Source organism: Molossus molossus, unplaced genomic scaffold (genome assembly GCF_014108415.1).
Source record: "Molossus molossus isolate mMolMol1 unplaced genomic scaffold, mMolMol1.p scaffold_m16_p_10, whole genome shotgun sequence".
Classification (NCBI taxonomy): Eukaryota; Metazoa; Chordata; class Mammalia; order Chiroptera; family Molossidae; genus Molossus; species Molossus molossus.
The window spans coordinates 98,294,036-98,318,360 of record NW_023425345.1 but is presented as its reverse complement, the minus strand read 5'-3'; the positions used below and the strand labels follow the sequence as shown (position 1 = coordinate 98,318,360).

General features: G+C 43.5%; 1 protein-coding gene across 3 annotated transcripts in view; it reads left to right on the top strand.

Annotated features, from left to right (window-relative positions):
• Window positions 1-24,325, top strand: part of B3GLCT (beta 3-glucosyltransferase) — a 101,858-nt gene that overhangs the window by 47,841 nt on the left and 29,692 nt on the right. For all 3 annotated transcript variants that reach the window (XM_036252049.1, XM_036252050.1, XM_036252051.1), the window contains exons 7-10: window positions 3,101-3,237; window positions 16,437-16,500; window positions 17,521-17,640; window positions 19,383-19,452. In XM_036252049.1, the coding sequence (XP_036107942.1) occupies window positions 3,101-3,237; window positions 16,437-16,500; window positions 17,521-17,640; window positions 19,383-19,452 (391 nt within the window). The remainder of the gene's footprint in view (window positions 1-3,100; window positions 3,238-16,436; window positions 16,501-17,520; window positions 17,641-19,382; window positions 19,453-24,325) is intronic.

The window sequence follows — 24,325 nt, the reverse complement described above, 5'->3', positions numbered from 1 at the left end:
TGTTGCGGGGGAGATAAGCAATAAGCAAAATGCAAATTATGTGTCAAATGATCATTGGTGCAATGGAGAAAATAAAGCAGAATAAGAGGGATCACAGATAGATTTGGATGGACATACTGTTCTGTGTGGGATGCATGGAGGATATCTCACCAGTCAGGTCACATTTGAGCAGAACATGCAGAAACCAAGGGAGTGAAACCAAGCTGCCTACTTAATACTTCCGCTTATTTGTCTAATAGAAACCTTCCATTCAACATGTTCAAGACTGAACTCTTAATGACCCTTTAAACCCCTTCCATCTTCAGTCTTCCCCAGCTCAGAAATGGCGTCACCTCTATCTAGTTGCTCATATGAAAACCTAGGACTCATGACTGATTCCTCTTTTTCCCTCAACCTCATTTTCGCATGTCCAGTTGACTCTACCTCCCAAATGCCTCCTAGCTCATCTCCTGATTTCTACTCTTGCCATTTCAATACACTAGCCTCTCTATTTGTCAGATGGTAATCATTTACCTGCTTGAACATGTCTAGAGTTTTCCCTTTCCTCTTTTTCCCTCAATCTCATTTTCGCATGTCCAGTTGACTCTACCTCTCAAATGCACCTCCCATTCATCTTCTCTCCATATTTGATACTACCACTCAGGTCGAGGCTATCATCATCTCTTGCCTTTCCACCTGACATACACTAGATACAGCATATTTGATTGGCTGAAGTTGTCTTCTGTCACTGTAGAGATGTTGTTCTACTATCTGTCATGTTCTTTTCATATTGAGAAGTCTGTTGTATGTCTTCTTTTGCTCCCTTGAAAGACGTGTGTATATTCTTCCCAACAACTTTTAAGATGTTCTCGCTATGGTTTTCAATCAACATATACCTATGTCTAGTTTTCTTTGTATTTGTCTTTTTAAATGTTAAATTATTATTTAATTTATTAGTTGATTTTAGAGAGAGGAAGAGAAAGAGAGACAAAGGGAGGGAGGGAGAGAGAGAAACATCCATTTGTTGTTCCATGCATTTATTAATTCATTGGTTGATTCCTGTATGTGCCCTGATGGGATTCAGCCCACAACCTTGATGTATCAGGATGATGCTCCAGCCCACTGAGCTACCCAGCCAGGGCCTCTTTGTACTTGTCTTGATTGGAGTTTATAGAGCTTCTTGAATCTTTGGCTTGATGACTTGTCAATTTTAGAAGATTCAAAGCCTATATTTCTACAAAAATTGATTCCATTTTATTCTTTTTTTTTCTTTCTATTCTGGGTTTCCAATTTCATTTATTTTAGACCTTTTCACTGTGCTCCGTATTGCTCTTATGCTCTTTTCTGTATTTTCCTTCTTTGGATTTCTTTTTGTGTGTGTATCAGTCTGGATGTTTTTTTACTGACTTGCCATCCAGTTCACTGTTCCTCTCTTCTCTTTTGTCTAATATCCTCCTGAATTCCTAACTTCAGTTACTGCATCATTCAGGTTTGGAATTTCCATTTGACTCTTGTTTATATATTCTAGTTCTTTGGTAAAATCCTTCATCTTTTTGTCTATTTCATTAAACGTATGAAACACACTTATGCTTTCGATAACTGCAAAATCTGATCTATCTGTGTGTCTCTGTTCTTTATTTTTCTCTCTGTTTTTTGTATGGTCTTGTTTCTTGTCATGCCTGGTACATTTTTCACTATACGTCAGATATTTTATGTGAAAAACTGAGGAGTCTATGGATGATAACCCTTCCTACAGAAGGATTTAATGTTCTGGGTTGTAGACCTTGTTTGGACAAGTCTATGTCCTTACTTCTAGACCCTTCTCCCCTTGCGACCCTGTCTTCAGCCTGGGGCCCCCCGCACCACTGCTGAAGTCTGTGCTCAGCTCTTGACCTCCACTGCTGCTTTCCACTTGCTTCCTGCTTTCTTCTTTGGCTTTGGCATTGAAGAAAGATTACATGTGGAATTTTGGGCTCACTTCACTGGGATCCTCTTAAATCTCTACGTTTTTGGCAGTCTGCAGCTCCAGCCTCTGTCTTAGTCCAGTGAGGGTGCAGAGTCCTCAGCTGCTGCTTTCTGTGGTGTGCTCCTCTCTGCCCTGGGGACCTGCAAAGTCCTGACAGTAAAAGGAGGTGACGTGGGGTTTCCATGGATGGGCACCCCTTTTCTCTGGGATATTAGTCCTCACATCCTATTTGTCTTTGTTGGTCTCTGATACCTCGATCATATTCTTTAAGTCATTTCTCCAGCTTTTATACTTGTCCTCGGTGTGGGAGTAGGCCTGAGCCAGGCTGTTCTGTGGTGGCTAGACGTGGGCGTCTTCCATTGCACTTAGAGTGAGGCGTGTGTTGCGTTCCACTGGCACGTAAAACCCACTCCTGTCTGCTGCCTCTGTCCTTCACACCTTGATTCCTCGCTCCCCGGGTGTTCTAGCCATGCTGCATTTCCTTATCAAGCTCTTTGCTACCTCATGGACTTTGTGTTAGCTGCCCTGTTACTCCGCAGATCTGTGCCTCGCTGGCTCCTGCTGGCACTTCCTCCTCAGTTCAGTTGTCACCTCCTTCCAGGTGGCCCCAGTCACTATGTTACAGTTTCATCATAGCACATTGTAGTTACTATCTGAACTCTATTTATTTGTTTATTTCTCTGTTTCCCCACTATTGTATAAGCTATGTTCCTGTCTGGTGTGGAATCACAGTTAAATACTAATTGGTAATAAATGGTAATGGAATGAATAAATAAATGAATAAAATAGGCACTGATTCTGGGAGGAATTTTTCAAATTCTTTGCAAACTTCAGTGGGGCATAAAGTAAACTGTTTTTATTTGCCTTAGTAATATTGAATATTCTAGAAAATACCACGTTTATCTATTTATGATATAATAACTAAATGTTTATCCTGATGATATTAAATTACTCTCCTTATGGACAAAGATTATGCTTTGTTAGTTATCATGAGTATTAATTATGTTTTTGTTAAGAAAATTAAAAAATATATACTTAGTGCTAATTCTTGATTGCCTAGAATATTTGATTAACTAATACTAGTGATATGACTTTGTCTTTGGTATGACATGAAATGTTTTTTTTTAAATGACATTTTATATCTTTGTTTAACAGGAATGGTTTTTAGGAAAAGCATTACATGATGAAGAATCTACAATAATTCACCATTACGCCTTTTCAGAAAATCCTCCAGTTTTTAAATATCCAGACTTTGCTGCTGGCTGGGCCCTTAGTATTCCACTTTTAAACAAGTAAGAATTTATTAGATTATTAAAATTTTCACTGAGTGTTGCAATCGATGGATCTCACCTGGGTTTGCAGCCAGAGGCAGTGGGTAGCGTGGGAAGACCTGCAGGGGTCTTTCCTTCTGCCCTGTCAGACTCATCCCTCAGCCTCTGTGCTTCCTTATACCTGCAAAAGAATTGAATAATAAATCGTGACGGTACACACACAGTACATTATACAGGTGATGTGTTACAGGATTGTATACTTGAAGCCTATATGATTTTATTAAACACTGTCTTCCCAGGCCTGGTTGGGTCAGGCATGTACCAACCCCTGGACCGTTAACACTTGCCAGGGAATTTTACTGCTTTGGTTGGGCTCAAATTAATTCTGACCCTGGAGTCCATTTATTGGGTTCAAGAATTAATCAAAACCAGAAGAAAAGAGAAAATTGTATCGTGTAGGCGGTGGACAGTGCCCTCTACAGGGATGCTGATTACCCCGGTCTCCTTGACTGTCTAGCCCACTTAATAGGAATGGTAGCAATTTACAGTTACAATTACAAAGTATTTCTCAAGTCACTAAAAAACTGGTTACTTGAAGGCAGTCCAGACACACACTTCCTTAGACTATTTCCCACCTAAAATGTTACTTGTGCTAGCAGTCTCACATCCGTGAGGCTTGAATGAACACTGCTCAACGTTTCCTGGTGATGCACCTATGGGGTCTTCTAACAGCAGTATCCATAGCAACACGCTCTCATCTTCGGAGAAACTCAGTTTCCAGTAAGGTGGTTTCTTCAGTTAGGTGTTGTTCCAGAACACTGCCATGACAGTGTTACTGCAGGACCTGTGACTGCTCCCCACTGTTCTCCCACCAGCAAACCGCATCTGGGTTTCCTTCAAAGGCTCCTTGTTGACCGGAGTGCAGGTGGGACCCGAAAAGTCTCGTAGGAAGATTTCCTGGAATGGCGTCTGTTGTAGTTTCTGGTCTAACTGGTTGTGTCCTGGGAACTGTTTTGGGGGCATGACTTGACCCTTCTAAAAAGAGGAAAGCGGAATATCAAATATCATATTTGACAGGAACAGAGTATTTAATGAAATCTTTTATCTAAGCAATTGAAATTTCTACCTTTAATTTTTGGGGGGGGGGGGCATTGTTGGTTGTTGAAATTGGCATTTAAATAACCGTTGTACTGTCTTGCTTGGTGTATAGAAAAATGAAAACTAGTTCTCATCACTAGGACTAGCCTTTTAAGTTAGGGGAACATCCTGTGCACTTTCATGTATTTATTTTTCCATTTTCTTTAGTCATATTTTATTTGTATATATTTAGCCTCTATCCTGTGCACTTTTAGAACTTGAACACATTTGCAAGGTGGCTGGCTGACTTAGGCTCAGGTGTCTCTTGGTCACATGAGGTGACCCATCAACATGAAGTTGGTGATGTGGAGGTAACCAGCCATTTAAAAATGTCAGGGCACATATTTTTTTTGTCCTCCAGTAATCACAGTCCATCGTAAAGATACTCTATCCTCCGTCTTCACTTTCCCCCCCTCTGAGGTTTCCCCCAAAGAAAAAATTTCAAGAATTGAATGAGAAAGAAACAAAGACAAAGAGCAAACAGCACGTTTAGGCTGACAATTCAGAGGTGTTTTGTTGTCTACTAAGAAGGGGCATGTGAAGTGTGACCATCTCACATGCCGTTGGACTTTTAAAAAATTTATCTTGATTGCCCTGGCCAGTTTGGCTCAGCGGTTAGAGTGTCGGCCCGTGGACCAAAGAGCTGTGGGTTGAATTCCGGTCAAGGGCACACACTTCGGTTGCAGTTCATCCTGGGCCCTGGTCAGGTTGTGTAGGAGGCAACCAGTCAGTGTGTCTCTTTCACATTGATGTTTCTCTCTCTCTCGCCCGCCCTCCCACTCCATCTGATGATAAACAAACAAATAGCCTTGGGTGAAGATTAAAAAAATAAAATAAAATTTATCTTTATTGTTAAAAGTATTACAGATGTCTCCCTCCCCCCCGTTGACATCCTCCTCCTTGCTCCCGTCCCCCTCTGCCTTCCCCACACTGTTGTCTGTATCTATTGCATATATCCATGTAAGTTCTTTGGTGTATCTCTTCCTACCTCCAGCCCCCTATCCTCTGAGGTTTGTCAGTCTGTTACCTACTTCCATGTTTCTGGATCTATTTTGTTTGACAGCTTATTGTGTTTATTATATTCCACAAATAAGTGAGATCATGTGGTACTTGTCTTTCTCTGACTGGCTTATTTCATTTGGCATAATGATGTCTGGTCCCTCCATGCTATCTCAAAGGGTAAGAGATCTTTCTTTTTTACATAGTACTCCATTGTGTATATGTACCACAGCCTTTGTTATCCACTCATCTACTGAGGGGGCACTTGGGTTGTTCCAGATCTTAGCTATTGTAAACAGTGCTGCCGTGAACGTGGGGGTACATATATTGCTACTACTATTTGACTCAGTGATCCCACTTCTGGAAATATATCCTAAAAAGCCTGAAACACCAATCAGAAAGAATATATGCTCCCCCTGTGTACATGCCATTGGATTCCAATCACTGCTTTGTGTCCCTTGCCTGTCTTTGGTGTCTGAATGTGGTCCGATCAGATTTTGGAGGCACTTGGCATGAGTCTAATTTCCAAAGTTACCTTAATATAATTTATTTATAAAAACTGGCTCCAAATGAGCAGATTTTGAACTGGACCAGTTTCCATGCCAGGGCAGACCTTTTTTCTCTTAACGTATGTTGGAATGTGTCTGGGAACATAGTCTCTTCCTGTACCCTCTACTCCAACTCACAGATCTGCGGGCAGAGACCAAGCACGAATCACAGAGACTGCGTGGGCTTCTTTTGGAGACACCAGGCTGTGTTAGTATCAACCATGAGACAAATGCTTTACAACTAAACCTATATTATAGCTCTTCTTGATCTGTCCTCTAATAAAAAGTACATTTTAAAAGACATATTTGTGGCTTAACCAGGCTAAAAACTCAGAAAAAAAATTGGGGGTGGGGGTGGGGTAAAAATCTTTACTGTTGACAGTATTACAGTTGCCCCTCCCTTTATCCCCCCATTGCCCCCTCCATATTGCTCCCACCCAGGCCTTCATCACCCTATTGTCTGTGTTCATGGGAATGCATATATGCATGTAAGTTATTTGGTTAATCTCTTTCCACCCCACCTGCCCCCCTTTCCTCTGAGATTCGTCAGTCTGTTCCATGTTTCCATGCCTCTGGTTCTGTTTTATTTATGAGTTTGTTTTGTTCATTAGATTCCACATATAAGTGAGATCATGTGATATTTGTCTTTCTCCGAGTGGATTATTTCACTTAGCATAATAGCCTTCAGGTCCTTCCATGCTGTCTTTTTTAAAGCTGCATAGTATTCCATTGCATATATGTATCACAGCTTTAAAAAAAAATTTTTTTTATCCTCACCTGAGGACATTTTTGCATTATCTTCAGATAGAGTGTATGTGTGGGGGAAACATCGATGTGAGAGAGACACACTGAGTGGTTGCCACCCACATGACCCCAACCAGGGTCAGGGACAAACCGCAACAGAGGTACATGCCCTTAGCAGGAACTGAACCTGGGACTCTCCTGTCCACAGGCCGACACTCTAACCACTGAGCCAAGCTGGCCAGGGCTTTTTTATCCACTCATATGCTGATGGGCACTTGGGCTATTTCCAGATCTTAGCTATTATAAATAACACTGCTATGAATATAGGTGTGTATATATTTTCTCTAGTTGGTGTTTCAGGATTCATAGGATATATTCCTAGAAATGGGATCATGGGACGAATGGCAGTACCATTTTAAATTTTTTGAGGAAACTCTACATTGTTTTCCAATCTGCATTCCCACCAGTAGTATACTAGGGTTCTCTTTTCTCCATATCCTTACCAGCACTTGTTTGTTGATTTATTGTTGGCAGCCATTTTGGCAGGTATAAGGTGATACCTCATTGTCATTTTAATTTGTATCTCTCTGATGATTAGTGATGTTGAGCATTTTTGCATGTCTTTTGATCATCTGTATGTCCTCTTTGGAGAAGTGTCTGTTCAGGTCCTCTGCTCATTTTTTAATTGGATTGTCCTCCTTTTGTTGAGTTGTATGAGTACTTTATATATTTTGGAAATTAACCCCTTATCAGATGTATCATTGGCAAATATGTTCTCCCATACAGTGGGTTCCCTTTTAATTTGGGGGACAGTTTACCTTGCTCTGCAGCTTTTTAGTTTGATTTAGTTTCATTTATTTTTTCCTTTGTTTCTCTTGCCCTAGGCGATGTATTGGTAAAAATTTTGCTACGTGAGATGGCTGAGATTTTGCTGCCCACATTTTCTCCTAGGATTTTAATGGTTTTACAACTTACATTTAAGTCTTTTATCCATTTTGACTTTATTCTTGTGTATGGTGTAAGTTGGTGGTCTAGTTTTATTTTGTGTGTGTGTACCTGTCCAATTTTCCCAACATCATTTATTGAAGAGGCTGTCTTTACTCCACTGTATGCTCTTGCCACCTTTGTCAAATATTAATTGACCATAATGGTGTGGGTTGATTTCTGAGTTCTCTGTTCTGTTCCATTGATCTGTATGCCTGTTCTTATGCCAGTACCAGGCTGTTTTGATTACAGTGGCTTTGTAGTATAACCTGATATCCAGTATTTATGATCCCTTCAACTTTGTTCTTCTTTCTTAAGATTTCTGTGACTATGCAGTATCTTTTTTGGTTCCATATAAATTTTTGGAGTGTTTGTTCTAGATCTGTGAAATATACCAATAGTATTTTAATAGGGCAGGGATTGTGTTGAATCTGTAGATTACTTTGGGTAATATGGACATTTTAATGATATTAATTCTTCTAAATCATGAACATGATATGTTATTTCACTTGTTTGTATCTTGTACTGTGTCTTTTTTCAACGTCCTGTAGTTTTCTGTGTACAGGTCTTTTACTTCCCTGGTTAAGTTTATTACAAGGTATTTTAATTTTGTTGTTGTTACAAGGATTGTATTTTTAATTTCTCTTTCAGAGAGATCATTTGGTATATAAAAATGCCATTGATTTCTGGGTTTTAATTGTGTATCCTGCTACTTTGCCAAATTCATTTATCGACTCTAGCAGTTTTTTGGGGGATTCTGTAGGCCTTTCTATGTACAATATCATGTCATCTGCAAATAATGAGTTTTACTTCTTCCTTTCCAATTTTGATGCCTGTTTTTCTTCTTGTCTGATCTCTATGGATAGGACTTCCAGTACTGTATTGAATAAGAGTAGCAAAAGCAGACATCCCTATCTTGTTCCTGTTCTTAAGGGAAATGCTGATAGTTTTTGCCCATTGAGTGTGATGTTGGCTTTAGGTTTCTCATATATGGCCTTTATTGTTTTGAGGTATGATGCCTCAATTCCAACTTTGCAGAGAGTTTTTATCAAAAATGGGTGCTGGATTTTGTCGAATGCTTTTTTTCTGTATCGATATGATCATGTGATTTTTATCCTTTATTTTGTTCATGTGATGTATCACATTTTTTGATTTGCAAATATTGTACCAGCCTTGCATCCCCGGAATAAATCCTGCTTGGTCATGGTGTATGATCGTTTTACTGAATTGCTGTATACTATCTGTCAATATTTTGTTGTTGATTTTAGCATCTATGTTTATCAGGGATATTGGCCTATAATTTTCTTTTATTGTAGTGTCTTTATTTGGTTTTGGAATTAAGATAATGCTGGCCTCATAAAAAGAGCTTGGAAGGCTTTCTTCCTCTTGAATTTTTTAGAATTGTTTAAAGAGGGTAGGTGTTCATTCTTCTTTGAATGTTTGGTAAAATTCTCCTGTGAAACCATCTGTTTCAGGATTTTTATTTGCTGGGAGTTTTTGATACTGCTTCAATTTCATTAGTTGTTATTGGTCTGTTCAAGTTTTCTGATTCTTCCTGATTGAGTTTTGGAAGATTGTATGTAGGAATTTGTCCATTTCTCCCAGGTTTTACAACGTGTTGGCATATAGTTGTTCGTAGTATTTTCTTATAGTCCTTTATATTTTTGTGGTGTCAGTTGTTACTTCACAACTTTCATTTCTGATTTTATTTATTTGGGTCCTCTCTCTTTGTGTTTTGATGAGTCTGGCTAAAGGGTCATTAATCTTGTTTATCTTTTAAAAAAAACAGCTCTTTGTTTCATTGAGTTGTATTTTTTTTTAGTCTATATGTCATTTATTTCTGCTCTGATCTTTATTATTTCTATCCTTCTACTTTGGGCTTTTTTTGCTGTTTTTTTCCTAATATTTTTTAAAAAAATATATTTTCTTTATTGATTTTAGAGAGAGAGTAAGGGAGAGAGAGAGATAGAAACATCGATGAGAGAGAACATTGATTGGCTGCCTCCTGCATGCCCCGTACTGGGGATTGGGCCCACAACATGGGCCTGTGCCCTGACTGGGAATCAAATTGGCGACCTCCTGGTGCATGGGTTGACACTCAACCACTGAGCCACACCAGCCAGGCCTAATATTTTTAGTTGTATAATTACATAGTTTATTAGAAATTTGTATTGTTTTTTGAGGTAGGCCTGTAATGCTATCAACTTTCCTTTCAGGACTGCTTTTGTTGTGTCCCATAGAGTTTGGTTTGTTATGTCTTCATTTTCATTTGTTTCTAGGAAGGTTTTTATTTCTTCTTTGATTTTATTGGTAACTCATTTGTTATTTAATAACATGGTATTTAGCTTCCATGTGTTTGAATATTTTTTAGTGTTTTTATTGTAGTTGATTGCTAGTTTCATGCCATTGTGATCTGAGAAGACGCTTGATATGATTTCAACTTTCTTGAACTTGTAGAAACTTATTCTATATCCTAACATGTGGTCTGTCTTTGAGAATGTCACGTGTGCTCTTGAGAAGAATGCATATTCTGCATCTTTGGGTGAAATATCCTGTAAATATCAATTACATCCATTTGATGTAGTATGTTGTTTAAAGTAACTGTTCCTTGTTGATTTTTTTGTCTGGAAGATCTATTCATTGATGTCAGTGGGGTGTTAAAGCCCTCTACTATGACTGTATTGCTGTCTATCTCTCCCTTAAAGTCCTGTTTATGTATTTTGGTGTTCTTATATTAGGTGCATATATGTTTACCAGGGTTATATCCTCTTGTTGTATTGATCCTTTTAGTATTATATAGTGGCCTTCTTTGTCTTTTGTTATGACCTTTGCTTTAAAGTCTATTTTGTCTGATGTAACTATTGCTACCCCAGCTTTTTTATCATTTCCTTTTGCATGGAAAAATTTTTTCCATCCCTCCACTTTCATCCTGTGTGAGTCTTTTGTTTTGAGGTAGGTCTCTTGTACACAGCATACATATGAGTTATGTTTTCTTATCCATTCTGCTTCCCTATGTCTTTTGATTGGAGCATTTAACCAATTTACATTTAAGGTTATTATTGATAGGTACTTATTTATTGCCATTTTAATCTGTATGTCTATGTTCCCCTCTCTCTCTATTTCTTCTTCTTCCAGTAGTCTCTTTACCATTTCTTTATTGCAGGTTTGGTGGCAATAAATTCCTTTAGACTTAAAAAAAAAAAAAAAAATCTGGGAAGCTCTTTATTTCACCTTCAATTTTAAATAGCCTTACTGAATAAAGAAGTCTTGGGTTTAGATCTTAGCTTTTCATTACTTTAAATACTTCATGCCATTCCCTTCTGGTCTGTAGTGTTTCTGTTGAGAAATCAACTTATAGCTTTCTGGGAACTCTCTGGTAGATAATTAACTGTCTCTCTCTTGCTGCCTTTAAGATTCTCTCTTTGTCTTTAATCTTGGCCATTTTAAATATGATGTGTCATGGTGTGGGTCTCTTTGGGTTAATCTTGATTGGGACTCAACTCTCTGTACTTCCTGTACTTGAGTGACTTTTTTCTTCACCAGGTAATGGAAGTTTTCTGTCCTCATTTCTAACAGGCTCTCAATCCCTTGCTCACTTTTTTCTCCTTTTGGTACCCCTATGATGTGAATGTTGTTATGTTTCATCTTGTCCCAAAGTTCCCTTAAACTGTCCTCATGTTCTTTAAGTATTTTTTCTTTTTGCTGCTCTGATTGAGTGGTTTTTTTCCACCTTGTCTTCTAATTCACTTATTTGATCCTCTGCTTCATGGGGCCTGGTTTTAATTTTTTCCCAGCATATTCTTTTTTTTATCCTCACCTTAAGATTTTGTTCCAATAGAGTGGGAGGGAAAGAGAGGAAGAGAGAGAGAGAGAGAGAGAGAGAGAGAGAGAGAGAGAGAAAAGAAACATAGAGAGAGAGAGAGACAGACAGAGAGAGAGAGGAGAGAAACATCAACATGGGAAGAACACATCAAGTGGTTGCCTCCCACATGACCCCAATCAGGGCTGGGGACGAATTGCAACGGAGGTATGTTCCCTTGACCAGGATCAAACTCGTGACTCATTGGTCCATGGGCTGATGCTCTAACCACTGAGCCAAATTGGCCAGGGCCCAGCATATTCTTAATGTCAGAGATAGTATTCTTTATTTCTTCCTGATTCGTATTCATAATTTCTATATCTTTTTACATGCAGATGTAGTTTCCACTAAACTTCTTGTAGTTCCCATTAAGTTTGTTGTTTTCAGTAATTTCTTTGAGCATCTTTATAACCATAACTGAACTCTATGTCTGATAACTTGCTTACCTCCATCTCATTTAGGTCTTCTTCTGGCAATTCCTCTTTTTAAAAAAATGTGTGGGTTGTTTCTTTGCCTCCTCATTTTAGCTTTCTCTTTGTGTTTATATCTATGTATTAGATATACTTGCTACAACTCCTAGTCTTCATGGGGTGGGCTTTTGTAGTAAATGTCCTGTGGCTACCAGTGGTGTGGTTTTCTTGTACTACTGAGCTGTATGCTCTAGGTGTGACCCTTTTGTGGGTTATTTGGGATCTCCTGTTGTAACGGGGTCTTTTTTTTATTTTCCTTTTTTTTTTGGTAACTGGATCTTGATTATTGTTGTCTCATTCATGGATGGACTGTCCTCCCTGGCTGGCTGATTGTAGGGCTCTGCCACTACCACGTCATGTGAGCTGTTGTACAGGTGCCCACATGACAAAACAAAATAAAACCAAACAAACAGGAAGATACCAAAGATCCCAACAAAGAAAAGAAAATTAAGAAAGAGAAAAGAGAACACGAACTATAAACAAAAGAAAGAGAGAAAACAGTAATATTACTGATAGTAAAACAGAACATAAAGAGGAGACTGGAAGAGAAAAGGGGCAGAAAAATATTGGGAAAGGAAAAAAGGGAGAGCAAAAAGTAAGCAGAGAGTAGGGAAAGGGAAATGGTCAAAAAGACAGGACAGGAAAAGAATGAAGAAATGTTTCATAAAGGTGAACAGAAGAGACGAGTAAAGCAAAAGAAAGAAAGGAAAAGAATGGGGGGATATAGCGAAAGAAAAGGAAGGAGGCCAATAAGAGATATGAACGAAACAAGAGTAAAGAGAAAAAAATCTTGATAATAATAATATCAAAGCAATAAAGCAGAAACAATATAAAAAGTATTGAAAAAAAGAACAAACAAGCAAAAACAAAATTATTTTTCAAAAGCTGGCCAAGGGACGTTTGGGCAGCTTCTGTTGTCTGAGGCTCACTGTTTGTATGATTTCAGGCCTCCCGGGAGGTACTTTCCTGTCAGCCAGTGTCAGGAGCTGGCCCAATTTGGCTCTTGGTGTCCTGTTGCAGCTGCGGTGGGTCCGAGGCTCTCGGAGGTCAGCCTGCACCTGTCAGCTACTCTACTTCCCCACCTGAAGTTGCCTGGTCTTCCTCCAGTGTCTTCCAAAGAGACTTTAGGGTAGAACCAGGCTAGCGTAGCTAGGGCTTGTGGGCCCCCTACTTAGAGATTTTTGTGCCAGGCACTCAATGAGGAGAAATTAATCTCTGCTTCAAAGCCAGACTCCTCGATTTCTACCTTGTCCTCCAATCTAGTCCCCTGAGGTGGCCTGGTGCAGGTGCAGGTTGGATGCAGTCTGCTGTCTTTTCTGCAGGAAAAGTTTCAGCTGCCCTGGGCACAGTGGGATTGCTCAAAAGAGCCTCCAGTGCGCATGTTGCCTGCCCAGCCCACAGGAGAGGGGCTAAGCATTCTGAGGGTGTCTCTTAGAATGTCCTCCTCTGAGCTGTTCTCCCCACCCCCACAGAACTGTGCCCTGTGCAGTATCCGGGCCTTTAGAGAGCTGATTCACTCTTTCCTGTCGGGGTGGTGTGCCCAGCCTGCTGAAAGGGTAGACCTGCTCGACCCCTCCTTCCTGGGAGCAAACTCAAGGCACCCAGATCAGCCTCCACACCACGCAGTCACAAAGCCCAGCTCCGGCTCCCCGACGCAGGCCTTCCCAGGGGATGCCCTTGGATGCCGACCAGAAATAAAAACAAACAAAAAAACCCCTGCTTTGTGGGGGCCTGGCATCCCCACGTCACAGGTCCAAGTAGAAGGGGTTACAAAGTCAGCCCCACGCAGGACTCTTCTCTCCACGCAGCTGATCTCAGTAAAGCTGGGGCCAGGAGTCCCAGCTCCACTCGGGTTCTTACCTCTCCTCAGTGTGGGCCCAAACCCCCAATCCACCCTGCCACTGACACCACAAGGTGGGGCAGTCTGTGCGCTCCACAGGTGGGGGGTCCCACACTGCTCTGGAGATGGGAGTGTATCTGGTCCCTCCCTGTGCCACAGCCCAGTGGCTACCTGGTGCTCTGTACGGCTTTCCAGGACAGCAGAGGGTCCCTTTAAGTCCCTGTTCAGTGCAGACTCCAGCTCCTTTGTATTCTGGAGCCACACCCCACGCAGCCTTCCAGGAGTCAGGTCCAGGTGAGGTCTCCCACGGGGGCTGCTGCCATTGCACTGGGCCGGTAGGGCCCAGCCTCCCGGGCAGACCGGGCTCCCCTGGACCCCTTGGCCCATGTTGCGCGGGCTCTCCTTCCGGGCTCTGCTGTTCAGGGTTTGGGATCTGTTAGGGTTTTGTTTAGGCTGGTGACACGGGCTTGTGAAAGAACTCACAATGAGAGAAGAGGGACATTTACTTTGTCTTTCCCCATACAGGGAAAGGGCCGAGTACCAGGTGGCACGGGCACAAGAGACGGGCGACTTGCCCTTTTATTGGAAGGGTCGTATTTAAGTCACACAGATGCTGGCGGTTGGTGGCCTTGAGGAGTTTCTGGTTCTTCAGGAGACAGACAGATGGATGCCCAGAGGGGTTCCTATCACCTCTTTTTTGTCCTATAAAATGTGCTGGGAAAGGAGAGAAGGAATTGGGGGGGGGGGGCTGGTCCCGGTGCCTCGCACTCAGGGGTCCAGTGTTCGCATGATCAGGTGGTTAATCTTGCCGTGACGTCAGGTAGTCCCCACCTGAGGAGAACGGACAGCATTCCCACGCTCACGTCCCGGCCGCGTCAGAGTGGGCTTTCCTCTCATCAGAACACAGCAACCACGATTGACGCTGCAGAGAATGATGCACGTTTTCTAACATTTTCATGGCTAGTTTTCTTACTCTTCTAACATTTTCTATTAATTCTAATATCCTTCCTGCCCCCTTCTGTTGGGTAGGTAGGCGGTTTGAAGTCGCAGACACCAGTCACCTCTGTGTTAATGACCAGGTGCTCCTCATACATTGGGGGAAAAATTATTTAAGAAAAAGGAGAGTGGCCCCAGCAGGTGTGGCTCAGTGGCTGAGCGTCAACCCAGGCACCAAGAGGTCGCCAGTTCGATTCCCAGTCAGGGCACATGCCCAGGTTGTGGGCCAGCCCCCCAGAGGGGGGCATGCAGGAGGCGGCCATTCGATGTTCTCTCTCTCTCTTCCTCTCACTTCCTCCCTCTCTAAAAATAAAGAAATAAAAAAAAAAAAAAGAGAGTCTGTTTCCTGTCTTTACAGGATCCAGTGGGGATGTGAGCCCACTCCCTCCGGGAGGCCCCTCAGCCCAGCAGCAGCTCCAGGGGGCTCCCCATTCCCACAACTCCCCCTCTCTTCCCAGTCTCCACCATGTTCCTTCAGTGCTTCTTAGACAAAATATGTCCGAGCAGCTATAGTTGTGTTTTTTCAAGTTGACCACACAGTGTTTTAGCTGTAAACCTGGTCCTGGGCTGGGGACTCGGCCTCCTGGTACATTGTTGCCACCTTGAGCCCCCAGAGGCATCTCAGCGACCATTTTTTTAAACTTACTACTACCTTCTCTTTTAAAAACCACTATTATTTCTTTATAGTTACAATATGTATTAGGAGGTTTGTAATGGGAACTGAAGGCGTCGTTTGTAGCCCTGCAGTGACTGTAGAACAGTGTGCAATTCCAGTGGTCTTCGCGTGTAATTCTCCTCCCTCGGCCTGGAACCCGAGCACACGGCCCTCGTCGGCGCCCGCGGCCAGGCCGGTGGGCAGTGTTGGCGTGTACAGAGGGTGTGTGCACAGCAGATTGCAGGGCGTGTGACAAAGCCAGAGGGCTGTGCTTCCTCCTCTGGGCGCAAAGGATGTTTCAATTTATTCCAGTGGGTAAGTCTGGAAAGGTTTCACAGAGAAGGTGGCCTGAGTCTGGTCTTGAAGAAAGTTTGCCAAGTGAAGGGTGGGTGAGGGCTTTGAGGCAGCCATGCAGCGGGAGAGGGGAGCAGGCAGCAGTGTGCCCTGCGTGGGCCAGGGGGTGCTAAGGGCTGGGGAGGTGGAGGGGCACAGGGGGCTCATGCTGGGCCCAGGACTCGGGACCTGATTCTGCTTTGCAAGGAGCCATTGAAATTTGTCAAGCAAGAAAATGACATTCTTCCCCGACACCACATGGGCTCTTCCGCTAAAATCTCCACAAATTCTAATTCATTTGGGTTATTAGAAGTTGGAGGGTGAGTGAAAAGCAAGCTTTCTGTTTTTCTCTTTCTTTGTCATTATTTAGTATAAGGATGACCAGGAGTCAGCAAACTTCAGGGCTTTTTTTAAACGCATCTATTGTGTTGTGTTGTATTATGTTACATTATTTGCCGGAGGTTATAATAACGCATGCTCCATTCTCAGCAAGCCTTGCATTTTCACAGTCCTTTGCCTCAAGGATATTAAACTCCTATTTTTATCTTAAAATTGTACTAGTGCCTGTTTTCAAACACGGGAAAGTCTCAAGAATGTGTTATTCTTGTTTGACACTTCTGCTTTAAGAAAAACGCTCCAATTGTCTCTTTTCTAGGCTTACCAAGAGGTTAAAGAGTGAGTCCCTGAGGTCCGACTTTACAATAGATTTGAAACACGAGGTACGTCAGTGGTGGTTTGTTTGGGTAAAGGTCTCAGTAATCAGGAATTCACGTCTTCGGACATGAGAGGTGTTCTGTGTTCCCTAAACAGCACCTGCCCCCACCCGCATGCATCTTCTCCCCACCAAGGTCATTCTCCTTCGTGAACCTGGATGGCGTGTGTCCCCCGGTGCTTGCTGCGTGGCTCATGGCTTGTGCCCCTGTGCGTCCTCCCTTGGACCTGGGCCCGCAGCCCTCCCAGAGCCGTGTGAGGTCCTGGCTCCTCGGGAGGATCCGTACCTGCCTTTGCTGCCCGAGGGTGGTAGTGGTGTGGGGCCACTTTAAATTCCTCTGAATTTGGACCACGGAAGTGACACTGTTAGGGGGACCTAGCTTTTGGTTACAGTATCCCAGAGGAGATTTGGCGATGGTTCCTCCCTCCAGCTGGCTCCAGAGTCCCAGCTCAGTGTTGTTGGACAGCTCGCCTCGGTGGGTCACAGATAGGAACCCCGCATCCCCTGGGCCCGGCTGACCCCTGCTGAGGAAGGCTGTCCTTGGTGTCCTCTTGCCTTTTTGTCCTGACAAGCGCCACAATTCCGTGCCACTTTAGCAGTCCATCTACAATGGTTTAAAAGGTGTTTTCTTCACATTTTCAGACGTTTTCAACCAGTCAGGTGGTTAGGGTGTGGCACTACCGGACTGCAGGGAACCTGCACGCTCGTATCTTCTTGCATCTTTCTTTGTGATGTTTGAGGAGCCTCAAAGCAGCTTCCCTGCAATTATTTATGACAACTTGGGGATTTTTTGCAGGTTAGAGTATTGATTCTGAATTCATTGTTGTTAGTAAAAGATAGATCAGTCCACATGCAGTTACTCTTTCTGTAAGGAAAGAGCTCTTGAGTATTGACAAGTCGACATGCTTCCGTCTGACACTGTCTGTAGAAGGTGCCGCTGCCCTTCCTCGAGCGGTCTCGTACCGTCTCATACTTGTGGCACGGGCCGTGTTCTTCCACTCACTGCTGGTCTCCTGTCATCTGACAGATTGCCCTCTACATCTGGGACAAAGGTGACGGCCCTCCCCTCACTCCAGTGCCTGAGTTGTGTACAGACGGCGTGGACGCCCACTGTGCCACCACATTCCACTCTTTCCTACCCCTGTGTGTAAGTAACAGAAGGAAAACCTCCTTACACATCACAGGGGAATGTACTTGCTGAGCACATGTTGCCCCAGCTCTTTACATACTGAAAAGATCAACCTTTGTTGTGAGCCAGGTAAGAACCACACGTCATGCGTCGATGAACAGCAGCCCTCGAAGGTAAGCGCCGTCGTCACCCCATTTACAGAGGAACGAGAGAGGCGCTGGGGAGTCCTCGCTCGAGGCTGCACCGTGAGGGGCGGGGAGTGGGGCGTGACCAGCAGTCTCCCAGGGCCTGTCTGCAGCATTGCCTGCCCAGCTCTGTGCAGTCCCTTCTGCTGGCGAGAGAGCATGTGTTTATCGGAATACCTGTTCCATGTCCTAGAGAGGCTGTTTCAGACCTTTCCCATGACACCCAGGCCTCTGCTCAGCCCATGTCAGTACTCTGTCCACTGGGACCCCGCTTCAGTCTCACCTGCCTCTGTCCAGAGCTTCCAGAGTGAGCCTTCTCATTACGGCAGACCCCCAGTCCAGTCCCCAGGGCGAACTGAAGACCCCGAAACTCACTAAGTTGCTACCAGTTCTTCCTCATAAGGGAACATTTGCTCACCATCCTCCTATGTTATCTGTTATTCTCAAGTCAGTCACAGAAGTGTGTGTTGCATTTTTTTTTTAATTCCTCATCCAAGGCTATTTTTCCATTATCATCAGATGGAGTGGGAGGGAGGGAGAGAGAGAGAGAAACATTGATGTGATAGAGCCACATCGACTGGTTGCCTCCCGCATGACTCGACCAGGGCCAGGGATGAACCGCAACCGAGGTACGTGCCCTTGACCGGAATCGAACCTGCGACTCATTGGTCTGCGGGCTGATGCTCTAACTGCTGAGCCAAACCGGCCAGGGTCTCTCTCTCTCTCTCTCTTTCTCACACACACACACACTGCAGCAATGGGAAGAATTTGTCATGTTTTCTCAATGGTAGGCATTATGCTTGCTCGTTCTTTAATGCTTGTTCTAGGGAATCTAGGGGGAGAGGGCGGCCTCCTGGTCCTTGAGTGACATGACAAAGCTGTGGTTAGATGTCACTGTGTCCTTGCTCCAGGTGATGCAGGAGGCATGGCTGGATTTTATAGAAGGCTAGACAGTGAGAGCAGTCAGAACACCCATGGTGCCGCCCATGGCCTGTGGGCCCCCTTTCATCTGAGTGACCAGCTTGGCTGGTCACCTTTGGCAGAGGACAGACATCAGTGTAGCCTGGACTTGGGTAGACAGTAAAGGGGCCATGAAAATACTGTAAACATCCAAGTAAGACCGGGCCCACCAAAGGGGGTCTTCTCTTCTTTTACACTGACTTCCTCTTAGTTCTCTGCTTTGCTGAAATCTTCACCGGCAGGAAGAGGAAAGGGAAGGTAGCTGACATTATTGGGTGCCTAGGGTGTGCTTCATAAAAGCAACTTTTATTAAACGCATATTGCAGCTTTACTGGTGGTTACTTTTCCCACCTTTTAAATGGCAGACTGAAATCAGAGAGCTGAAGGGACTTTCCAGACGACACCCTGTGAGGGGCAGAGCTGGGTTCCAGTCCCGGTCTGGCTGCCATCAAAGCTTTGTTGTCAGTGAGCTCCAGCTCCTTCCCCCCTAAAACGTCGTCCTGGAAACAGGTGTGATGCCCCTGACGCTGGTGCATTTGCCCTCGAGAGCACGGGATGGGGGTATGAAGTCAAGATAACACGGACTCATACATGCATCTACTTGTTGTTTTTTAGGGGAATCCAGTGAAGAAGGAGGATATTTTTGTTGCAGTAAAAACGTGCATGAAGTTTCATGGTGATAGAAGTATGTTTTGGGTTATTTATTTTTATTGAACTTTTAGAATCCGAATTGCCTTCTCAGAAAAGTAAAAACCAGATACAAACTCAGGAGAGGGATAATGAAGTGAAAGCATGAATGAATCGGTATTCCTCATCATACCACTTCAATCGCCAAGAGCAATTAGGAAGGACCATTTTGTATTGAAACCTGAGTGGTCCTAACCCTTCTAAACACTGTTGAAAGCAGTATTTTCTGTTGGAAATGAACAAGCTCAGCTGTTGTGACCTTGGAGGCAGTGTGTGGATAACAACGCATATTGCAAACCAATGTCCTCTTATGTCTGTGCACAGTCTCTGAACTGTATGAGCATAGGAGAGGGGATTTCAAGGTGACAGAACCCAAAAGGAATGTTTTTTTTGAAGACTTCCTTCTTATCACGTTTATTTCAAATGTACCCATTGAAACTTTTGAGATCTGTGTTTTCCCGGAGCAGATATGTAAGAGAAAAGGGAAAAGGTGCTTTACAGCGGCGGTCCCTGCTTCAGGCAACCCTGGCGTGCAGGCGGGCGTCTCACCCAGCTTCCCGGGTCGTTACAGAATTCTGAGACACTGACGTCAAAAAACGTGGTTGAAATCAACAGTATCTTAACACTGTGTTAACTATAAACCTTAATGCTCACCTAAAGTAGTCAGCTTAAGTTCCAAGTCATATTAAATCAGCCTAAATAAATATAGCATTCATTATATAAGGAGTCCTAAAATACTATTTAAAAATCAGTAGAGCAGTTGAAATTTTCATTGATCAAGTTTAATCTAGATTTAATATTCTTTTGCTTCTTTCATAATCTGGAAGGGCTTTGTGGGATGATTCTTGACAAATACCCTTCACAAAAAGTATAAAGGGAAATGAATTAGGCTGTTTTTGTTTGTTTTAATCCTCACTTGATATTTTTTCCATTGATTTTTAGATAGAGTGGAAGGGAGGAAGAGAGGGAGAGAAACATTGATGTGAGAGACACATTGACTGGTTGCCTCCTGCACAGCCCTGAGGGGCCAGGGATCGAACCTGCCACTGAGATCAGTGTGCCCTTGATCGGGAATCAGACCTGCGACTCGTCAGTCCAAGAGCTGACGCGCTAACTGCTGAGCCAAACCGGCCAGGGCTTTTTTTTTTTAAACAGCAAGCAGAGTTTTTTAATCAATTTATTTTACTTGGGTCTTGAAGTTGCACTTAGAGTAGTGATTGCTTTCATAATATTGATGTTAAGAACGGTGGTGGTGGTGATGGTGGAGGTGACAGTGGTGGTGACGGTGGTGGTGGTGGTGGTGGTGGTGGTGGTAATGGTGGTGGTGACGGTGGTGGTGGTGGTGGTGGTGGTAATGGTGGTGGTGACGGTGGTGGTGGTGGTGACAATGGTGGTGGTGGTGGTAATGGTGGTGGTGGTGGTGGCGATGGTGGTGGTAGTGGTGGTGACGATGATAGTGGTGGTGACGATGGTGGTGGTGATGGTGGTGACGGTGGTAGTGGTGGTGGTGACGGTGGTAGTGTTTTTTAAGTGACCATAGATAGTAAAATTAGGTACCATCCTGTCATATTTTTAATACTCTACGGAAATGAAAAGATTGCTAATTGTAATTTAGTCCTTTTGAATAATCTATTTTAGTCTCTTACTTGCATAAAGTTTTAAGATATCCATCAAATCCTTTTGTATTTTAATTTTAAGTCAAAGTCTTTAAAAATTAAAGAATCTTAAAAGTCTCTTAGGGACATTAAACCCCCCACCCCGACCCCCCGCAAAGCCAGGTGTATTAATTTGCTGCTGTCCGTTTGTATCTGGGGTTCAGTGAAGCCTGAAAGGCATTATGGGGTGTTCACAGGTAGGTTTCTGTGGCAAGCTCTCTTTAAACTTGGACTTGTTTCTTTGAGAAGATAGTCTAAGGCAGCAGGATTTTAGGGACTTTGATGTTCGTTTGGCTGGATGGAGGTGAAGCCTGGCACACCCTTGGGTGCTGCCACCCCTTGGCGCAAAGATTGCCCAGTGATCACGTTAGTTACAGGGGCAGCGCCACAGTAACTGCTCTGACAGCTATCTTCCTTACATTTCCGGTGCGTCTTCCACATACATTGTCATCTGACTTCATGTTGCAATTCCTGTGATGTGGTAACGAAAGTTATTCGCCTGATGTTGTAGAGGAAGCGGAGTGCAGACGGGACGCAGCTGGCCAAGTTCCTGTGGTCCGTGGGGGAGGACCGCTGGAGCTCGGGATTTCTGGCCAGAGCCCAGCTTCCTGCCACAGCGCAGCTGCACTTGATGCCCTCGGATGTATCCCCTCTGAACCCTTGACAAGTCGGATTTGATATTTGTGTTGACGCTCTGCTGTGCTCAAGGTCAGGTTTGACTTGGCCAGATGCTGTGGAAGTAGCCTTTATTGTCAGCAACACTGGGGACAGTGAGGGACTGAAATCCGAAGATGATCTCAAGTAAGACCGAGCAGGGGATGTAGACTGCCACCCCATCCAAGCGTATTACTGCTCCGGTCGAGCAGGATACATGGATCGCAGTGTAGTTTTTTTCTTTCCTGTGGTAGAAATACTTGAAGTTATGAAGGCCAAATGACAAGGAAAATAAAGCTTAGATAAGACTGTATTTGTCTGACAAATCGAGAGTGGGCTGTACTGTTGGTGAGTTATCTGGTGGTGGGTTGTCACTTGTGGGTGCACTGCCCCGGGGACAGCATAAGTGGGTGCCAGTGACAGTCCCCGTTCCTGGCTCCTTATAATGTTGGCCACCCCCAGGAAAGAGCGTGAGGGATGGGACGTTCTGGCCAAGGCTCGAGTCAAGGCAAGGGAAAATGTACATTGAACTCAGCGATTTATACTCTCATGAAAAACAGAGAAGAAAACCAAGTTCAAAATTGAAAAAAAGTTATTTTCCTACTGTATTTTTTTTTTCTATCAATGAAATGAATGATTATGTAATTCTGGATTCTGATTGAAATGAAAAAAATTTTTCTTAGGACATGGTCAGCAAAAGCATATTTTGTCTTTTGGCTGCAGTAATATGTTGTAATATAGCAAAATATATGTTGCTACTATGGAAACAGCAACACTGTCTGAGATGCAAGCATTTAGTAGGGTTTTAAGAAACTTTATAAGAATTATATAAAGCAAGGAAATTGGGCAAAGCATGTCAGATTATATTTAAGCAAGGAGTTCTCTGAAATGCAGTACTCAGCTTGAGCACGTCCTCTCTGGTTAGTGTTCTCCGCGAGGTGATGTGAGCTGTCGGAAAATGCGAAGACTTTTCTTTGCGTCACTCGGCCTGCGTGCATCTCTCCGGTGTCTCCGGCGGCCGCGGCTCCTGTTCAGCAGCTGAGTTGTGAGATGCTCTCCTGCCTCTTTCTCTAGTTAAAGAGGTGAAATTGCTCTTTGCTCAGCCTTTGGTTCCTTTCACAACTTCCTGAGCCCCTAAAAATAAACACTTTATTCTCTTAGGTTAAAAAATAGCCACTTGACATCTTGACTGCAGTGATCGTGTGCAGAAGAGGCAGATCCGAACAAACTTATCAAAAGGAATGTGCAGTGGCTGTTTTCCGATTAGAGACTGACACGCGCTGCCCTACAATTTGCTTATTTAAAATGTGCAGCTTGCTGCGGTCCTGAGAGACCCGGGTTCGGTTCCCGCTAAGGGCACGTGCCTCGGTTGCAGTTTGTCTCCGGCCCTGGTTGGTCGTGTGGGTGGCAACCACTTGACGTGTCCCTTTCACGTCGATGTTTCTCTCTCTCTCTCTCTCTCTCCCTCCCACACTCTATCTGAACAAAAAATAGAAAAAATGTCCTCGGGTGAGGATAAAAAAAAATGAATAAAATGTGCGGCTTGGATTAAAATGCAGCAAGGGGCAAGGCTGCACCTGTGTTCCTGGAGTGATTAGATTAATTATTAAAGGACGACGTGGAGGCAGGTGTGGCCTCGTTCTGTGCCCCCTGGCTGTGGAGCCGATGCAGATGTCCCAGAGTGCCCTGAAATGGTTCCGATCCGCCATGAGAGACGCTTTTCCATCTTCCGTCCACCCCATCTCTGCAGTCAGGAATTAAAGCGGTCTAGGCAGGTGGCCCTCATTTTGTGGTCATTGACTTGCATACTGAGACCATAGGCCCGTTGGTCAAAAACAGCTGATTCCATAACATCAAGAATCCTTCCCAGTTGATTGTGTGGTAGTTTCTGTGTTGTGTTCCAGTGTCAAGTTCATTTCCATTTGGAATCAGTTTCGCAGGTGAATTCACCGAGGGTAAAAATGTGTGCTCCCTGCCTCATAGCGAGACACAGCTCCTCCCGCCTCAAGACTAAGAGCACGTGGAAGATTTATGCCTTCTGTGCAGTGGGGTTTTATTATGGTCCAATTTACTTTGCTCCAATTTGAAGTTATCTTGCGGCAAACCTTCTTGAAGGAGGCATTCGCTCTTGTTTTATGATGTGGTAGAAAGTGCTTCTCTTTGTCAAAAATGAGATATTAGATCATGTAACCATTTTGAAATATTTTTGACGTTTAATATCTTTAGGAATGCACTGCCTGAATGCCATATGAAATATTTTATAAATAATAGAATGAATTCAATTTAGAATTCAAGCAACGCTAATAAAATAGACCAATATTTTTAAAGTGTCAAGTAATTTAGAATCAACCCTGGTTGAAAATAAAGCCTTCACCTGCTGCTATGGAAAACTTAGCCTGCGCTTAAAATTCTTTGCAGCTGGTGCACAGGACAAACCCGCAGGAGTTATAGTGGTAGATAACACAAAGTGTTGGATGCTTTTGGCACTACAGAATCACAACACCTCATTATAGTGAACGGTGAGTCTGTTTCTAAATGATTGGTAATAGTGGTACCTTCTTG